Source organism: Falco punctatus (genome assembly GCF_963210335.1).
Source record: "Falco punctatus genome assembly, chromosome: 5".
Taxonomy (NCBI): Eukaryota; Metazoa; Chordata; class Aves; order Falconiformes; family Falconidae; genus Falco; species Falco punctatus.
Genome location: NC_137584.1, coordinates 44,449,160 through 44,469,720, shown reverse-complemented (window position 1 = coordinate 44,469,720; position 20,561 = coordinate 44,449,160). Strand labels below are relative to the sequence as shown.

The window sequence follows — 20,561 nt, the reverse complement described above, 5'->3', positions numbered from 1 at the left end:
ATCCAACAAAAAAACCACCAAAACATTTTCTCATCATAAGCCTATGCATTAACCTTATGCATTATGTAAGATTTATCCCACACTAAAGAGTAAGTGTACATTATGACAATTATTATGGCACACAAACCTTTGAAATTAAGCACAGCTATCGCTGCTGCTATTTAAGAAAGAGCAAAGAAGGGACAGGAATAGATAAAAAGTAATGTTACCTATTTTTATATATATAAATATATATAATTAATTAAACTAAGCAGAGAATAACAAGAATGATCTGAATTAAGTCTGTGAACTACGAGGGTCTGTTCATGACTAATGAGAAGAAACTGGTGTAACAATCATTATTGCTGTTCATCTTAACAACCCAGGTACCCTGAGAGAAGCAGCGTGTGCACTAGCAGTAAGACAATTCTTCTAGTAAAGTTCTCTGGTTTCAGGCTTACAGCATAAAATTCAAGTTACTATGGATTACAAGAGATAATTGATCCAAGAGTTTCCATTTCAGAACTACAAAGACTACAACCTGCTGGAACGCAAAAGTATGGAAAAGTGACCTTCTAATGTTTTATTTTATTTCTCTGAACTCTAGTAGCAAGAAATCTGAAATCCCCAAAATAAAAAAAAAATCAGTTAGTGTCATTAAGGACCTAAAAATTACCATGCTGCATTAAAAACTTCCTAGAATAACAGCTGAAATTAACTTGTTTAAGTTATACTTCTTAACTTGTATAAGTTTCATGAGACCCTTATCAGTTTTTCACTTAAGCTTTAAGGAGATATTATCTCTGATTAAACTACAACTTGACTGGAAACCAGCCTAATTAAAAGTTACAACTACAGTTAGCTTGATACAAAGATTTAAAAGTCAGAATTAAAAACAATTCATCTGAAAAACTGAGTCAAAAATCCTCAAACCCAACAATCAAATTTCCTGACTCAGTTCAGGATTTGGCTTAGCCACAGCTGTTAGTCTGCTTTAGGTGACATTTAAATTAAAAAAATCAAATAGTTTGTGTCCAGTTCAAGGAGAAAGGGGATAGGGAAAACAACTAGAACAAGCAACCCCTGAAGATTTCTAGGAAGGTATTTTCTTCAGTTTGACTCAACCCCAGCTCTGAATCCCTTGTAGATTACACTCAAAAAAGGCTTTTTTCGACACATAATAAAAATAGGAAGTCACATGCATGCAAGAACTGCTTCTATTTTGTCAAAATCCTAATCTGCCTCTGGTAGCACTATGAAATACAAACTCCCAAAAAGTCATACTATATTGTACTAGTTGAGAAGTCACATAAAGTCTTGAAATTCCCACCAATAGTAAGTTGCAAGTGTTAAGACTGGTGTCCTATGTGAACTTCATTATGTAACTAAGCAAGAAAAAAACCAGCTGTCCCTAAGTTTTGGTGTTTAGTCATAAAATTACTAATTGTTTTATCATTTGGTATCAATATTGACTTTCTTCAAGGCTCCTGTTATATTTAACAAACAGTGTATCAAGCAAAGGTTTCTGAACAGTGTAAGCCTCTACTGTGTATAGAGTTTTCATGACATGATAAAGCTTTTACTTACATATTTTATGTCTTTTGGCACATGGTCAAAGTTGTTTGGTTTTTTTTCCCTTCACTAGTATGATCTGAAGGCAAAGGTTGACACTGTTTTTATCCCCGACAAGCACCTGATGACACTGTCTTAGCAGGCCTTCACAAAACACATATAACTGCATGCTTCACAAACTATAAATTGCCACCCAAAACATGTGAGTAGTATACCTGGTATGAATCACTGATAAATTCCAAAACACGATCTCAACTGGGAGCTTGTATCTGTTGAGCTAGCCTCAAATGACAGTTTACATTCTAGCTAGTGTAGAAAGCCTTGTCTCTAAATAGATGCTGCTTTAAGACGGGAATCTGAATTTCTTTTCTGAGTAGAAAAAAATAAGATGACAGAAACATACATCATATTCTTGCAACACAAATGAAGGGAAAAAATCTCTTATTTCCATTCATATTTTAGATGATACATAACTTATTCTATGAACTATTTTTAAAAAGTCTTTTTAAATTTTCAATTGGTTTAATCAGGACATGCCATTTACTAAATTATAACTATGTAAGCAGATATGATGATCTATTTAATAGATATTTTATGCTGGAACATACGGAATAGCAGGGTTTTTAATGAGGAAAGACCATTTCTTGCTGCCTTTTTTGGGCAAAACCTATGGAAGCGGTTAACAAAGAATGTTTTTTTCCTACTTCTCTATAATGACATAATTTAATTTTTGGTTCTGCCAATCTTGGAATACAATGTACAATAACGATATGCTGCTCTGTTGCATGCTGTCTGAAGCGGAACTTAATGTAATTAACAACCTGTCAAAATGCATGCATAGGCTATTATAATTTTTTTTCTTAAATACCTTACGGTTGTCTCAAAGAGAATGGGATATATACTCAGTTTCTCTAAAAGAACCACATTAAATACATAAGCAGTTTTTCTAGGAAGATTTATAAGTTAAGTATTACTAATCCCTAAAGGTTAAAGCAGTACAGTAGTTGAACATGTCTTATTTGTAGAAAAATAAATTTAGAAGTATTCAAATACAAATGTTTTCAATATAAATAATTCAGTGAAAGCGTATCTTTAAAAAAAAAAACAACAAGGAAGCGTAAGTTCCTTGCATTTTTGAAAACACTAAATGCAAATACTAATGTTCAAGAAAGGGAGAATGCAAGATCCACAAGTGTTCTGACTCTTACAGTTCCAATCCTATAAATACAGCGAAGGATCATTCTTTAATCTAACAGTCTTACTTGTGGAAAGTTACACAGCAGTAATGCTTTATTATTTAAGCTAATGAAGTCTGGGCAAAACATACATCACAACAAAGAATGAGAAATATTAAATGATAACTCCAGAGAAATTATTTTCAGTTTTTAAAAAGACTGTGGCTCCACCTAGCCAAGATATTGGCAGGTTGGTAGAGGGAAAGAGAACTACACAGTTAAGAAATTAACTCTTTCCTACAAAACCTGCTATAACCTGTTCCTAAATTAAATAGTCGAGGTACATTGAGCTTTACAATTGTTGGGTTCAGAAACCAGTTTGGGGAACTTTTTTGTTTCCCTTCACAATAACAAATCAGTGGCAGATCCTAGTTTTCAGTTCTGTATCATCGTAAGGTGGAGGCATTTCTTTTATGTCTAGCTCCCTTCCTCACTTTGCAGCAGAGGATGGAAGACTATACAGAAAGCAGTATTTGGCCATTGAGCCTACCCTCCCTAAAATATATTTCTATTTTCTTTTTTGGGAAAAAAAATAGCACTACTACAGAACTGGACCACAATCTCAAGTACTTTTTAAATTTCAGGTCATTCTCCCCTTAGCTTTGTTTTACTCTCCTCTCCTTCATTAAAAAGTGGGGTGAGATTACCTACCTCTGCCCAAGGGCTGGAGAAAATTGGCATCCTAGGGAAAGGAACAACGTTACACTTTTAAAAATCAGCTTTACATTCTCCAAATGTGAATGATGGCTTAAGTGAGAGAAGCCCTCAGGTACACCATGGTTCTGATGGGCTACCTGACTCACAGAGGCACCTATATTTTCCAAGACTGCATGGAAAACCCACAGGGCTGTGCAGTACGCAAACACCTCCAGCCTTAATCCCTACAAACAGCACCTTTGTAGAAGCAACTTTTCATTTGTAATAGACAAATCACTGTCTTTTACAATGTTAAATATTATCATTATTAATACAGATAATAATAATCTAATACTAGAGTAGTGAAGCTTTTTCTGCCAGAGAAGGGCTCAAGCAAGGGAAGCTTTTAGCCTCAGATCTCAAAACAAACTACACTAAGTTTGGCAAGTAAGATCCCTGGTCTGTAGATCTCAAAACCACACTAAGTTTGGTGAGTAAGATCTCGGGTCTGTAGACATCAGTAACTTCCGAGATAAATATCAAAATCAAAAGGAGATCCTATTTTTTTAATAACACAAAATACAGATACTATTATGGTTGCTTTTTTCCCTTAAAGTTTATTTTCAAGAAGCCATGAACAAGAAATACGATAGATGTATAAGGGATTAAAATCAGTTTCTAAAAGTAAAACAATTAAACTGGACTAAAAAAAAATATTTATGGTGAGTGAACAAGTCAAAAAAATTAATTCAGATGTTCAAAAGTATTTTCATGCCATGAGATGACTTACTTATATAAGAGGTGCGAAGCTTTTTCACAGACTCTGAATATAAGTTAGAAAGGCCACACATGCAAGAAGCCACAGTCAGCATACCTTTATGAAGCAATGAGAAAAGGAAAGACGGAGACACTAACAGTACATTTGAGACAGAAAAGCCAGCAGAATAACTTGTATAATAGGTTCATAAAATGCTTTTGCCATGCAGGTCACTACTATTAAAATGTAAGATGAAGAAATATATGATTTCCTGTAACAGTTATATTAATGAGCAGAAAGGACTTCATTCACGAGTGTCTTAGAGACACAGTTGTAACTCAGTTGTGCAGACCCAATACATTAAAAAAAGTCAAGAAAACAAAGTAGTGTTTAACACTCCAAAACACAGTTTATAATCTAAACACATGAAGCAGAATTTAAGCTCTTTACTCCCAAGAGGAGTTAACAGTCAACCAGTAATTTCTCTCAAAAATTAATTTTTTAAACAAGCTTTTTATTTATTAGAAGGAATTCTTTTATTTGAAAGGATACCAGCTGTGTATGTTCTGCTCTACATTAATGATTTTTAGACCTGTTTCCTCAGTTGAAATAGATCTAGGTAGCAGTAGTCAGCTTTTCTGAAACCAATGATTTAAAAAAATACATCTTAAGAGTATCCATTTCAATTTGAATAAAATATTATCTAAAGAACTTACCTGGACTTTTTTCTGGGTCTCTTAATATAAAGTAATCAACACTAGAGCATGAAGAAGTTGTTTGAACAATTTAATTCCTTTTGAAAAATAATCGCTTAGGGCAGCAGTGACATTGTTAATCATTCTGTCTTCAGCCATGTTCCAAATTAAAAGTAACTACTACATAACAAGGAGGAGAAAATAATTTAAAAATACTAAATTTGCCTTTTGGCAATAAGAAAAGCTTGCCATTTTGACCAAAAAGTCACTTTCCTCCTCAGCTGCAAAGGAACACCCTCCTTCAGTATATTTTAAGTCCAAGTCCTTTTTTGGAAGAAAAAAACCCTAAGTATATTCTATCAGTTTGCTTTTGGAACTTTATTCCTTTCATTTAAATCAAAGGCTTCCTCTCAAGCATAACATAAGCTAAAGCATATTATGTTCTGTATGCTGTTATCAGGGACATTTCTAGTCAAAGTTTAAAGTAGGAAGCCAAAAGTTCTCTGCAGAAACACTGGCAATGTGCAAACATTAATGGGTTTGTTTATCCAAGCATGTGATACAGATACTAGGTTTATCAGAAACATTAGGACACTTCTACTTCTTCATGCTGTGTTAAGTTAGAATCTTGTAAAGTGCATAAATCCATTGTACATTTATACTGATATCTTTTCAAACAAATAAGCTTTCTCATCTGCTTTTCCTTAAAACATACATTACACTGAAAATTAAGTAATGACATCAAACATCAGCAGATTTCACTAAGCAATGGTTTTAAAGGAAACACGAAGTAACAAACCCATAATAGTGACATTAGGGACAGATCAAGAAGAAAGGATGGAAAGCACAGTGGAGAAAAGTGTGCTTGTATTGTCCAGATAAGCTCAGAAGGAAGGCACAATTCGTTAAAAGAAGTTTTGGGTCACTAACCTCCAGACGGTTGCCGAGTTTTTCGGGGAGACCGTGGCTCTCTGCGGTAAGGATCATTGGAGCCATACAGTTCAATAGTGCCTAAATTCAAAAGCACTGTCTTCTGGAGGTAATCAACCATGGCAATACCGTTACAGTTTCCAAAAACTACTCTGGAAAAAGGGAAGTGGAAGGAAAGATAGTGCTAATCAAACTTTGGTAAAGTTTTATACCACTATTTGTTGCTGTTCAGCATTTTAAAGCTTCCATAATTTTTATAAATTAACCCAAATTATGCATATTTATAAATTACTGGTTTAGAATGCAGTATTGTTTTATTTTTCTCTTGTAAAAACATGTGACAGTAGAACAGATCACTGTCATTATACATGCCGACCTGTCTGAAAGAGCCTTGAATGACACTTACTCCTGGCTGTACAGTGCCAGGTGAGGAAGAGTGATGCTGATTTGTTTCTGATGTTAGCATCATCAGGAGCCAAAAGAAATTATCTTATAAGCACAGAGGACTTATTGCCTCTCTTGTGTTGTTGTGTAGCTCATGTGAACACACATGGATACTTAATTATTAATACATAGTTTTAAAACACTTTAACAGAATAATGAACTGTATAGAATATACTTACAGGCCATATGCTGAGTTGACTGCTAAGCTGGTTATCTGTTGAGGAGGTTCTCCACTCACCCACACTAGCTGGATAACTAGCTCAATTTGGTAGCCTGGAGATTGCTTGAGAGGAGAATTTTTAACTCTGTAAAACAAACAAAGCAACCCTCCAGAGCCATCCATTTTTTTTCCTTATGGGCTTATAATTCACTGAATACTACATCACACTGGACTTTACAAAATTGGAAAGCTGCAAAAAAATCAACACAAACATAGAAGCAACTGCAAAAAACACACATTGAAACTGGTCATTCATTTCTTTAAGGGCCCTTCTGATTCATTACTTAATTGAAAATTAATAATCACCACCAATACTTCATTTCTCCCCTCTTCAGAGCTAGGCATAATAGCATTAGCATGCTGTATTGACTTGAATAAAGGTGTTCAGTGTCTACAAGAAAGGTGTTACCCATTCTTTTCAGAGTTCCTAAAAGAACTCTGATTTAGAGAATGGAAGGGGGTGAGAGGTGTACATGGAAGAAGTATACTGGAAGAGGGAAATGGAAGCACAATATATTAAAACAAATACAAACAAAAGGCTGATAATACTGGGGGGGGAGGTGAGGGGAAGAAAAGCAAGGTAAATTATAATAATTGTAGACCAATTGTAGGGAATGAACCTGGGAATGGGGGAGTGGAATCTCCTTCAAAGAATTTGTCTGTGTGCTGATGAACAAACTAACATGCTGCAGAAAGAATTAGGTCTTTCTCCTCTTTTAAGGTGAAAAAAAATTACATAGAACATAAGAAGAATTCAGGAACCGAAGGAGCTTATTTTATCCATTCATTCTCATTAATGCATATTTTCGTTTACTGGTATTTAACAACAATTCATAAATTTCCAATTTTTCCACTCCTTCCAGTTTTCTTTAATAAGACACTTCTACAACTCTGTACAACCAATAAAATACTAAAACTCCCACCCTGAGAAAAAAAAAACCATCAGAATTTGTTATTTTCTGGATGGGTGCACTCAAAGAATTAAGGTACAAGTTGGGACCTTAAAACTTCAGAAAACAAGAAGTACATCTCAATTTTGCATTTGAAAATGAAGTTCCGTGTACATTCTTCAAGGAAAAGGAGTTGGTCCAGAAGCCTCAATGTGCTGTTGTAGAAGAGCGAAAACAAATGTCATCTTTTAACTTTGATTTCTCAAATGAGTAAAAGTTCACACACAAAGAACCTTAAGGAAAAATCTCCCAATTTAAAAAACCTGAACACTGGTCGAAGACCTACACTACACACACTAAAGCTCTGGAAAACTAACAGGTAAAAACTGTTCAGACATCCTTGGCCTAAAGTTAAGGAGAGCCACAAAACATTATGTTGCCTGTTCACATCAATGGACAATAAGATTTCAAAGCACATATGTGCTCAATATATTGCTGCTATGTAGTGTTCCCTCTATAGCATGAGCATCTGTAACTACACTAACATCTATGCCAAAGTTTCCTAAAGCAGACAGCAATCATAAGGCAAGAATTTTCTGGTTTTTTTTAAAAAATTAGCTTATGACTGAGTTTGCAATATTAATTTCTTAAAGCAGAACTCAACTTTCAGGTATTTGGAAAATGTTGCTCTAAGGAATAAAAAAATTTCACCAACAATGACATCTCTGTAATGATATTAAAGTACATATATTCTCATTACATATTCTTGTAAAGTTTCACATTCAACAGAATTATAACAGAAAATACTTACTTTAAACACGGGACATTATCACGAAGTCCATCAGATGAACTGCTACTAGTAGATGGATGAGACTGGGGAACAATAGATTGAGGATTGGAACCTGTGCCTGGAGTTGGTAAAGGTGGCACCTGCTCACCATCTGGAGATTCAACATCATTTATTTCATATAGCAGGCGCACTTCCAACATCTGTAAATTAAAGTAAAAAAATTATCAGTAAACTCTGCCTTTGAAAAAACTAGATATGAAATAAATGAAGTCAGCTGAAGATACCAGTGATAAAAGTGACATCGAGGACTTTTACATCTTTTGAAAGAGAACAGTAGTTTAACAAAAAGTGCAACCTAAATACACATATGTAGCCTTCAGAAACACAAAGCCATGTTAACTAATACAGACTGAGTATCTGAAGATTGCTAAAACTCAAAAATCTAGCCCATTTCCAATATTTAAAAGCTTGCCACTTAATGTTGTCAAGAAATTAAAATACTAGATACAAGACCCATTTAATTATTCTGTGCATATAATAAATTCTCAGTTATGAAGACTACTTGTTTTATGTAGTTCAGGAATGCTGAAACTAAGAAGAGTCGAAGTCATATAAACAGCTACACTTTATACTGTTGTAGCTCTGTACATACAGGACTTAGTTCATATGTTTGATGTTGCACTGAACTAGACCATACATTTTAAAGAACCAAGTTCATCATGACTTCAGATTTCCTTCTGCTGATCTATAACAATATTAGTATTAATGGTAGCACAGTGTAAAGAAAGTTTCCCACTGTTTTATTCTCATATTACATAGAGCTTAACTCCTGGACTGAAACAAAGGACTATACGGTACTTTTTTTTAAAGCATTCCTAGTACTGAAGAATAATTTACTAGGGGCTGATTTGTAAAAATGATTTAGATTTTTTTTTACAACATTCAACAATCAATCATCAACAGTCTTATTATAGCTAAATCCTACAAAGGTAAAAACTGTTATACTAATTACCGGAATAACTTCTGTTGTCACCTCCTGCTTGCTGAACCTGTAAATAATGACATGTGCAGAAACTCCAGCTATGCACAGCATTCTACTTTCTGGACACCATGAGATGATCTGAATAGCGTATGGATCTTCATCTACTATATCTGTGTTTTGCTTGTCATCTTTATTCCGTGATTTTTCAAATACTTTGGCTGTTTTTAGCTTATAGAGTACTTGCAGTGTTACTAGGAACAAACCAAGAGATATAAAAATTAGTTTTGATCTAAACAGATATTTTTCCTTTTGTTGTTTTTTTTTTTTTTTTTTTTGTATTTCGAAACTTCTCTTCATAGATAAAGCCACAATATTCAACAAAAAAGGGCAGAGTAGAAGAACTGAGTATCTGTGCGGACTCTGCCTGTGCAGTGCACCACTTGCCCAATGCAGGATTGGTTAGTATAAAAACCCAACCAACTAAACAACACTTTTCCTGAGAGATCTATATTAAGCTTTGGTTACAAACTAAACCCCCACAGCTCCAAGGCTTAACTATACTTTGGGATCTCTTTAGAACAATAACATCTAGTTACATATGCCATACCCAAAACTTAAGTCTGTCTATTGCTGAGAAAGTGAAGCTCCTTTCTTTTCTTCTTACATTATTTCAAATCCATGGCCTCTCACCTGTGTTGTCAGACTTAACAGCCCCAGTTCCTCCAGTTTTTATTTTGTCCTGTCTGATCTTTCAAAAGCACTGCCCTCTGATCAGTCCACATTTTTCTTGATAGTGTCTTTCCTAGAACTGTTCTCGTAAGGCCTTGCCACAGTTTAAAATTATGAAAGAATCACTCCACGTTGGTTTTATGGATAATCCCACTTATTTATCCCATTGATTTGGGGATTTTTGTGCAGCACTGACACTGCAATCCTTTAGACGTCCCTTCCCCCCCCCCCCCCCCCCCCCGAAGACAAGTTTGAGCGTAAATCATTGATCCTACATTCAAACAAAGCATCTTGGATGCTAGTCAAGAATTAGCAATATCATTCTCAATTGTAACTCTGATTCTTTCTTACGTTTTCTTTCAATTGTCTTCTTGTTGCTTTCAAACTCCACGAGCACATTCTCACAGTCACATTCAGTGACCCAAAGCACTGCTGCAAATACTAATTGTATCATCAGGAAAATTTCATTTAGAGCATCCTATCTCCTCTTCCATATTTCAGTGGGTTTACCTGAATCACACTTTCCTAGTTCATCTGTAAGACTATGCTATTAGAGACATTTTAAAAGTTTTAAAATCAAGATACAGGTACTTGCAGTTTCTCCCTTAACAGGTTGGTTTATCTGTTTTAGAAAAACTAAATGTCTTTAACAGGATCTCCTTTTGACAGATCTACGCTGAATAGAATTTTTAAGTACACAGAATCAATCGGGTTTGTTCCCCCCACCCCAGCTTCCACCCCCACCCAAAACTGAAATTAAAGATCTAACACACTCCAAATAATCCTCCTCCCAGGTTTTAAACATATATATTACATCTGTTCCCTCCCACACCCACACACGCCCTTGCATTTTGGAATCTCACCAGCCTTCCACTAGTTTTGAAAGACAACTGGCAACGATTCCAAGATTGTTTCAGACAGCTTTTAAGCACCAAGACTAACATTAGTCAGAACTAGATTAATTAAAACATCTAACTGTGTAGTGCATTCTAATTTGAATTCTTACTGCATTTCTCACTGTGTAGAACACCAGATGCAATTGACCCTTTAACTGAAGAGAAATGTAAAGTTATTTCAGACTCTTCAGGCCTGTTCAGTGTTCTGCCAAAGGAAAAAAGTCTTTATTTTACTGTTCTCTTGCCTTTCTTCATAAATGCCTAGATCATTTCATTAGCAGAAGCTATTACTGGTTCCAATTTTCATGTTTAGATACTGTAATTTACGGCGAGCTGATGTCTTATAAACATGTGCCTCTGTCTAAAAGGACAGAAATAGCTTACTGAAATTCAAGTTTACTAAAAAGGAATTGCATTTGCCTGTCATGCATCTCTATACTCAATGTGCTTTAGAAGGAGAAATTTTAGTACTCTTCCGTTTTAGCTGGCCCTTGAAATACCAGTGCATTTTCACTGAGGTGGTAAAATCATGAAACATCTAACTAAGAAATAATGTTAATTTTGTTTAATAGTAATTCAAAGTTTCCTCTGGAGTTACTGACTCTACATGAGGCAGGAAATAATGAGAATGACTAGTCTGCAATTACATTCCATTAGAAAAAAATCAGTAAATTTAGAAGACTCCTACTGCACAGGAAAGAACACTTACTTGCTGAGGCATCCCAAAACTTGATTGACCCATCAGCATGCCTATGAAATATTAAAAAATTAATAAGTTGGTAAAACGGTTAGTTGGAGCGTTAGACCTCTTTGCTACTGATTAGAAAAATATATGATTAACATTCTATTTTTATTAGTATTCTTAATGATTCTTGATTTTCACAATTTATTGAAAACCCAATATTTTACAAACATGTGCCTCAATTACTTTGTACAGAAGGGATTAAAAAAATGTTTGGAGGCTGTCTCCCTGAAATTCCACTGTACTAATACTAATTTACCATTTTAAGTATTTATTTCAGTTACCTGCATTTCCCATTTGGTATACCTTACCGTGCAGTGTTTCTTAAAAGATGCCCTTTATTCAGAGTAACACTTGCAAAGGACATGCCTAAATATACTGTATTTCAGTGTAAATGAGTTAATTTGTTTATCTTTGAAACTGAGAATCACATAACTGGATATTTTCAGGACTGTCTCTCAAAGTCTCTGCAGTGTGTAGCATAAAGTTACAGTAATCCTCACCAGGGTTAATGGGCTGTTCTAAAAAAACTTCAGCAATGTTCTCACTTTCAGTGATGCACTGCACGGTTATAAATCAAATTTTATTTATGCTCCTTAGAGTAGTATTAGAAGGATCAGTCTCAAAAGAGATCAAAATGAACACACTTAAGTATTTGGTTGTCCCGTTCGAAATAAAAACCTGCACTTCAAAGAACTGAACTCAGTTATTTAATGGACTTCCTATGTTTCAAAACACAACTTGACTACTTTCCTAAAGTTAAAGAGTAAAAGGTAAGTTTCACCCAGAATATATTGATAGCAAGCAGACATAATCACAATCCCATGTCATAATAATAATCCCTGTAAATCACCTGCTATTATTTTGTTCCTACCTTCTCTTCCATGTTTTGCTTTACTTTCTTGTTAGCACCTCAAGAATATACAAACGACTTCTCTGATGAACATGATTTCTTAAACCATTCAAACCACTATTAGAACATTCGTGGTTTGTGGGTTTTTTTAGAGGAACAAAATATTCTCACTTCCACTTAATCAGCTAAGAGAGTTACTACTACACTGTGGTGTCACTTACCCTGTAATAATTATCTCTGGATAGCTCTGAGTGATCAAACCCCAGTTGCCTCCACTGATAGGCCATTCCTAGAAGACCAACAAATAACATTGAGGAAGGAAGTATCATACAGTACAAAGTTAAGCCACTGAAATTACTGCAGATTCCCGTATTTCACATGGCTTCAAAAAGTAATTAGACATACCCATCACAGGGGGAAGAAAAAAAAAAAAAAAAGATTAACAAGGTCTATAAACACCACCCCTGCTCCAGGAAGTTCCTTAACTTCCAGTGATACAGCAATCAATGGAAGCACATGAAGAAAGCATGACTATAGGCTTGACGTATGTTATATCCTCCCTACACATCTGCTATTAGCCACTATCAAAGACAGAAAAATGAATCAGATGGAGATTTGGTCTTAGTACGGCCACTCTTACATTGTTCAGAGCTGCTGGTTTTCAGTACTTTCAAATGCAAGTGTAAATACTAGATGTACCTTCTTACTGTAACCTTGACGTTTCTGTCGAGCGCCCACCGAATAGAGTGCAGGTATGAGGTCCACAGGACAATCGGCAAAATATTCACAACAGGTAACTGGAGATTCATGTATTGTCAGAGGATAGGGATTCTCAAATATAGGGTACCTTTAATGGATGAAAGGGGAGGACCATTAATCTAGGAAAAACATACATATTTTTTTAAATGCAGAACACAAGTAAAACACTGAAGACTAAATTTACATTCTTTTCGTATAGAGGAAAATAAATGCATATCGAATTAGATTATGAACAAATATACTATATATAGTATATATACTATATAATATATATACTGCTCATCCAGTACACTCACCCAGCAGTTGTATATTTTTAAAAGCTTTCTATTTTAATGGCCTGTGAAAAAACTGAAGTTACCAAGTCCTAATTGTAGTAATGTGGCACTATGAATTTATTTCTAAGTCTTCAGTCTGTTGTTCCAGGGAGAAAGACAGAAAGATTCCACTTCACACTCTATATTGTTATAATACAGATAATAATGTAAAGAGAAAGTTGTTCAGCACTTTTCATAACCTACTTGCAACTCCAAGATAATTTTCTGATAGATAGCAACACTCAATTACCAATTAGAAGCCAACACACACATACTCCCCACTACCACCTCCATTAGAAAAGTGACAGAGACTTAAAGAGGAAAAAATGCCAATAATAATAATAGAGGTAAATATATCTGTGTGCAAAGAACATTATTTCCAGAGAAATGCATACACTCCTCCCCCGTTTTGATTTTTTTTGAGGTGAAAAGGGACACAGCTTCTCAACCCATCTAAAAGGAAACCTTAGTAACAACAGACGAAAATGTTCTGCATACCAATAACTTTAGACAGAGCTATCTTAAAAGCCAAAACAATCTTGTAAAAATTGAAGGAAGAGGCATAATTTTAACAATATATGACAAATCTATATGACAACACAGGGCAAAAGGAAACCTCCTGTAGCAAAACAATCTAATATTTTGTTACTTTTTTCAGGTGTGAAATAATTAATACTTTGCAAGTAAATTGTAACAAGGACCATTCTAAGTCTTCTAAAAACAGAAATGCTGAAGATTTTTTTAACGTGAAATGGAACAAGACTTAACTTCAAATTTCAGGCACTGCAAACTATTTCACTTTAAAAAGCCTTGTACAAACCTTTTTATTTGAAGCTCATTAAAACTTGTTATACCATCTTTCAACATATGAGTGTTGGAAGCTTAATGCCATTGATACATCAGAAACAAGTTTCAGATTCAGCATGTGGACATGTAACATTGGGAAAATCTAAATGAAATTGCTCATTAGCTGCAGAGGTATTAGGACTAAACTTTATCTTCTTCTAAATTTGATAGTTTTCACTAAGGTATCACCACCGACTTGGAAGATACATATTTACAGGTTTTTGTTTTGCTCTAGAATGACATTCTTCACAAGGATTTTTTTTTCTTCATTTACCATTGGTGACTTTTAACCAGGAATACTACAAAGATCGTAGCCATCTGGTTGCTCTGTACTAATTCCTTAATAGTTAGTTGTTACTGCCTATACTAATATCAAAATCCTTGATTAAAAAAATTGTAGGATCCAGAATTTTTAGCCACCACCTAACGGAATATACAGACTGTTCCACAGACAAAGTAACAAGAGTCAAAACACATTAGGCAAGTATTAGTTATAAACCCAATAGGATACTACTTTTAAAACAACCTTGTAGCACAGTAGTAAACCAATGAGTAAATGTTACCTTTCTAATTTGATATACATGATATTTATTGCATCACTTGAGTTACTTTGAGCAATACAGATAGCAATTCATTTGGCAATAAAATCAGAAAATACTTATGTGATGACAACACTCAGTGTCAGCCAAAATTACCTGCCTTATCTGAACAGTTGTTTCCCCTGCTCCCTTTCTGCAAATTCTGACTTCCCCTCATAGGACTAAGGAATCAACTTCAAGATAAATTGTGATAATTAAAAAGCAGTGGTGACCTATGTTTGAATGTTTAATTGTAAAACCAAGAAAATTGTTTGAATGAGTAATTTCTGTCAATCAAATCTGGAAAAAGTTGCATAATATTCTACTCACCTACTGCATATTAACTAGAGAAAGTCTGATTGGTAATGATTCCAAGTTCCGCTGAATAAACCTTATATTTAATATTCAGAATGTTATTTTCTAGACAGGGAGGTATTACAGTAGATTTAAAAACTAGAGCAGAACCACAGGCTGATCACTGCAGCCAACCATGAAAAAAAGACTACACAAGATTCTTACCCATTTTGTGCAAGGTCAATCAGTACTAAGTCCTTTTCTAGGAGAACAACTACAGCATATGGTTCCTGAAAGTCTGAGAAGAAGAAAATTTCTTATGGGTAAACATAGTTCTTGCACACACAGTCTCAAGAATGTGATCAGTCCTTGCACTTTATCAGTCAAGACTAGAAAAACCACTTTGATTATAGTTTCTGAAGGTATTTTATACACTCACCACCCTGAATACTCCAAGTTTGGAAAAGCCATGCTTGCCCTTTAATTCTACGTTCTCAGCTCTCTTCCAATTTGCTAGAACCGTTTGAAAAGCTCAAATAACAGGAAAAGGAACATGCAGAGGAACTTGCGTAAGCAGTATTTTTGAGAACGAGCCAATTACTGAACAATCATCTTCCTACCCCCAAACTGCTTTTCCTTGTATTCAAAGGGGTTTAAATTTTAATTGCTTACAAAATAGATTGAAAGACAGCCAACTTTACACTGAAACAAGAAAATGGGAAGCATTTCCAAAGTTTACCTTGCCCTCTTTCAGGCAGACCTCAAATTCTGAGCTAAGCAGTTTTATGTACTCTGATGGAAGTTGACAACTAAAAACACTGGAGTCATTGACAATACGATTTTATTAATTTGGGACAACCACATAAACTATGATTAAAAAAATACCCTTCTGCAGAAGTTAGATTACAGGTTAGTGGTGAACTTCACATGAGTATTGGATAGAATAAAATCACTAGTAGTGAGGAGTATTACACAAATGCTAATCAAGATTTAGCATGGAGTGAAAAAGTCTTATGTGCTCAAATAAATATTTATGAACACATCTGGTGCAGTAACTACAGCTTAAAATTTTAATGCTACTTTTTGTCTGCACATGCTTTTGGGATTAAAAAAGCAAAAACCATGCAACCAGTAATTGGCATTTTTCTAGAAGAAAAATAGGTTTTATATTAAACTATTCTACCATGATGCTTTGGATGCTCAGACAATAGGGATAACAGATGTTGCTGCTGCAGTCTGATCCCTAGAGGTAAACCAGAAAGGCAATAGTGAAGAATATTCTGATGGGATAGAACTCCAGAGAGAAGAGGTCAAAGTACTGCGAAAAATCCTTACAGAACCTACCATTAGGATATGGTGTTTCACAGAGGGTTAGAAAATCAACAATAGAATAATCCATTTCTAGCACAGCAGTACTTTTCCCATGCATAACTGTTAAACAGGGTCGTCTTCCTACAGTGTCATATGACAAGCCTCCTGAGAGAATGATGAAAGGCTCCCTGGAATAAAGCAGAGGCATTTCGGATCAAGCCAAGATAATATGTTAAAAGAGATTGGCAGTTTTGTAACCTTGTAATAAAGTTCAATAAGATATCATTATGCAGAGATATGTTAAGAATAATGCAAACTAGCTTTCCAAGCAAGCTGTAGCTTGGCTATGCATTTCAAAATTTAAAAACGAAGAGTCCAAAGACTAACTTAAGTCAGGCATCTCTTCCAAACTTTTTGTTCTATTTTGTTTATTTAACCAATCTTTGTAACTGTTCGAAGAGATGAGATTTTTTTTAATTGTTAAACTTTAGAATTGTTTCCTTCTTACTGAACTGCAGATTCAGATTTGCCAACAGCCCCACTTATCTGTAATACACAATATTCCAGCAGGATCAAGAAAAAATAGTCTCTTTTACTTCCTGTACAGAATTATCTTAAATTTTGAAGGATGAACAGTTTTTCAAACAGTGAAAAAGTAATTTTGCAGTCACAGTAATACGACTTATCGAGAAGCAACCAGTTGCTTGATAAGCGAAGACCTAACATCTTTTAAGAAGCAAGGATATAAGTACATGCCCATGGTTCCCTCATCACACATTTACTCTAGACATTTTATCCATTTCCCTTGAATTCTGTGCATTGTGGTAGGAAGGAACTACTATGTCATAGGGCTCCTCCTACTGCATAATTAAATGGCTGAGTACAGCAAAGCAAAAATGTTTCTTCTACTCTTGAGAAAGATCAGAAGCTTCCCTACAAAAAAAATAAGTCTTTATTGAAACACATTTCCCAACACTATGCACATAGTATACAGTTTAGTATTTCATTTACTGAAAACCAAGATGAAGTTAAGTTTGTTTTAATAGGTATTTTCTTCTTTCCTGATTATCAAAAGCTACCACTTATTTTAATACTGTTCATGTTTAAAATAAGGCATAACACCTCTTAAAGAGCAGACTGAATGTTTGTAAGTATACAGCTCAAGAAAATCTACACATTACTATTGCCTCAAATTCCAGGTTATACTTCTGGAGGAAAAACAGACACTTGGTGCAAAATTCCTCTGATCTACTTTTATGCTTACTTTAGGCAGGAATCCTATCCCTTTGTGTTTACTGTGGAAGCTGCTAGTATGTCAGTATCTGGAGAAAATTTGCAGGGGAAAAGCACCATCCTGACATGCTGTGAAAGAGCTGAAGAGATCTTTTATTTTTTGTCTTTTCTTACAATACCATCTTTCCCATGCCATCTAAATGGTTTTCACTAGTTTGCATTTGAAACAAAAACGTGACAGACTAGATAAATCTTCTTGAAAACAATGCATGAAGGATGTAGCTTATGCACATGCTACCATTCATAAGTTTAAGGCTTGGCTGAACCATGCTTCGTGGTTGTAGCATCGAAGGCAAAGCAGGCTGAGATAAGCTTTCGGTTTTTGCAATTATTTCACAATCTGCTTGATGCTTCAGAAAACCCTGTGACTGAAGATTTGATAGGATCAGAGTTCTGCTGGAACTGGAAGTGAGGAAGTGATCTCAAAGGAATGGCCATAAATTAGGCCACGGGTCCACTGAGTTCAATATCCCACCTCCAACAGTAGCCAAAAGTGTATTTCTAGCGAAGGAATGTTTTCTCCAAGTTTTCATTTAATCTCAATTCTTTATATTGGACTGTCACACAATCTTTTATTGTCAGGTCCATGAAGTAATTTCAAAAGGACAAACTTTAATTTAACCTGATATTTTTCAGGATGTCAATGAAAAGAAAAATACTGGTGTGATGTACTTGCAGTACCTAATTTTTTGTCTATTTTTAAAAATATTTTTTAAAATGTTATTTTATTTAAATAAATATTTTTAAAAAGTTATTTTTTAAAAATGATAATGCTGCCAGGACAATTTGCAGTAATTATCAGACTTGCAGGTTCATCAAGGTCAACTGATAATAACAAAGGGATAAATTTCAGTTTTTAAGTTTCATACGCCAGTGAAAACTGCATTTTGGTTTCTTTTGGTTTTATTTCTCAAGGTAATCAGATTGTTTCGGGCAGGTTTGCCAGCGTCTATATCCTTACAAAGCAAAGAATAGGTTACATGGATCTGTCACATGGATTTTTCACAGATGAAATGAATATTGACAGTTTACTTTAGTCTGCCAGAAAGATTAATCCAGGTTTGTGTATGAACTTTTCATATTTTCATGAAATTGAGAAAGGAACATATGTGGACTGCTGCAAGTAAAATACAGCTTTCCAACTGGTCATAGATATTCATACGTCTGGGAATTAGCCACAGTCTTAAATTTCTGTTTACCTCACTTTCAGCAAAGAAAAATGCACAAAGCCACCGATGTTATATGTATGGGTACACCAATACATAGTGGAAAACTCTACTATATCAATTAAGTAACAATCTTCTATAGATTTGAATGCCTAGGAAGCAAGTGAAAACTACATAATGTCCCCAAAGACAGAAGAAGAAAAGATATAGATATATATAAAAAAAAAAAATCAACATTCCCAAATAGCTGAACAGGTTCCCATGAATATTTCATCTTTATATTGCACTTTTTACTCAAACACTTTAAAGCACTTTAGAACCACAAATAAAATAAATTCCACACAGTTCATGAAATCCTTCAATTGCAATTGCAGTCTTGGTAATAAAACATGCTACTCAAGAAACTAATTCCATCTGAGCCTCTTGTTACAATTATTGGTTTCTTACATTCTCAATGTGCATAATTAGGCATAATTTGATGCTAAGTTACTGCACTCTACCAGAAAAGCTTCTGTTAGTAACATTTTGGGGGGCAAAACATGTATTCAGAGTTCAGAATAATCACATCAGGGTACTGTTTCTCAAAGTTCAGTTCTTCAGGTCTGTGCTCTGGTGTCCTCTATGCTTTATCAGCTTAGTTTCTTTAATATTCTCAAAAGATTGAGTGAAGATTAGCAGCATGCAAAAAGCACGCAGATAATGCATTAGCATTATCTCTATCTAAGTTAAGGTTTGTGTATAATTGTTCACATACATTTCTGTAGTTTATTCAGCAATACCAGATTTACTAAAACTACTCCAGTTGTTACCATAGCTCAGTGCCATCAGGATGTGTATCCCAACAACTGGGAAACAAAGTACATTTCTAGAGAGCTGCGTTTATTTTAATAAGCTAATTTTGCATACAAAACAAGTCTTACCCAGCTCTAGTTGTTTTATATTCCACCTTAAGGATAGGTTTGCAGGGTTCTGGCTTCTTTCCATCCTTCAGCTGCTTTCCTACAGTGAATTATTTTCTTATATTAATCTTACAGTTCCACAACATGATGAAAAATGACGACATTCACTATGCAACTTGCAATATAGCACATTCATGTAAACCTATATTCAGCATCTGATAGTTACAGAGTATACCTTGGAATAATATCATTAAAGACCTCTTAAAAACCCGAATATACCAACCTAGAATATTTAGGTGCAGGGTGTTTGGGGTTTTTTTTGGTTGTTGGGTGGGGTGGTATTTTTTTTTGTTTTGTTGTTGTCGTTTTTTAAATTGTTGTAAAGTATTTGTTTTCAAAAATATAATACTCTCCTAAACCAGTTGGTTTAAATCTGGGATATTTAAAATTTCTCATGTCTACCATTCTGCAATTAGAATTGGCCAGCTTACAAGTGAAGTGAGGTTTACTCTAAGTGTTATCCTTAAGGGCTAAGACTTGAATTTGAACATGGACGCCTACTCTGCCTCTACTGGGCACTATTAGCAACTAAAGCTTCTACAGATACCATTTCCCATGGAGTCAGTAGAAATTAAGAGTATGGTGTAAATATGCATTTTTTCTACCTGAGCATTGATAAAATCTAATACAGCTATAAAGCGTTGCAGAAAATTGCAGCCCAAGATAAAAACAAAAACGTTTATTAAAAGAG

At 34.7% G+C, this 20,561-nt stretch overlaps 1 protein-coding gene across 11 annotated transcripts in view; it reads right to left on the bottom strand.

The window, feature by feature from the left end:
* Positions 1–20,561, bottom strand: part of STXBP5 (syntaxin binding protein 5) — a 112,473-nt gene that overhangs the window by 26,781 nt on the left and 65,131 nt on the right. For all 11 annotated transcript variants that reach the window (XM_080388244.1, XM_080388241.1, XM_080388247.1 and 8 more), the window contains 10 exons: positions 19,832–19,910; positions 16,486–16,640; positions 15,367–15,439; positions 13,050–13,197; positions 12,572–12,639; positions 11,465–11,505; positions 9,161–9,381; positions 8,170–8,348; positions 6,428–6,553; positions 5,805–5,956 (listed from right to left, as the gene is read on the bottom strand). In XM_080388244.1, coding sequence (XP_080244370.1) covers positions 5,805–5,956; positions 6,428–6,553; positions 8,170–8,348; positions 9,161–9,381; positions 11,465–11,505; positions 12,572–12,639; positions 13,050–13,197; positions 15,367–15,439; positions 16,486–16,640; positions 19,832–19,910 — 1,242 coding nt within the window. The remainder of the gene's footprint in view (positions 1–5,804; positions 5,957–6,427; positions 6,554–8,169; positions 8,349–9,160; positions 9,382–11,464; positions 11,506–12,571; positions 12,640–13,049; positions 13,198–15,366; positions 15,440–16,485; positions 16,641–19,831; positions 19,911–20,561) is intronic.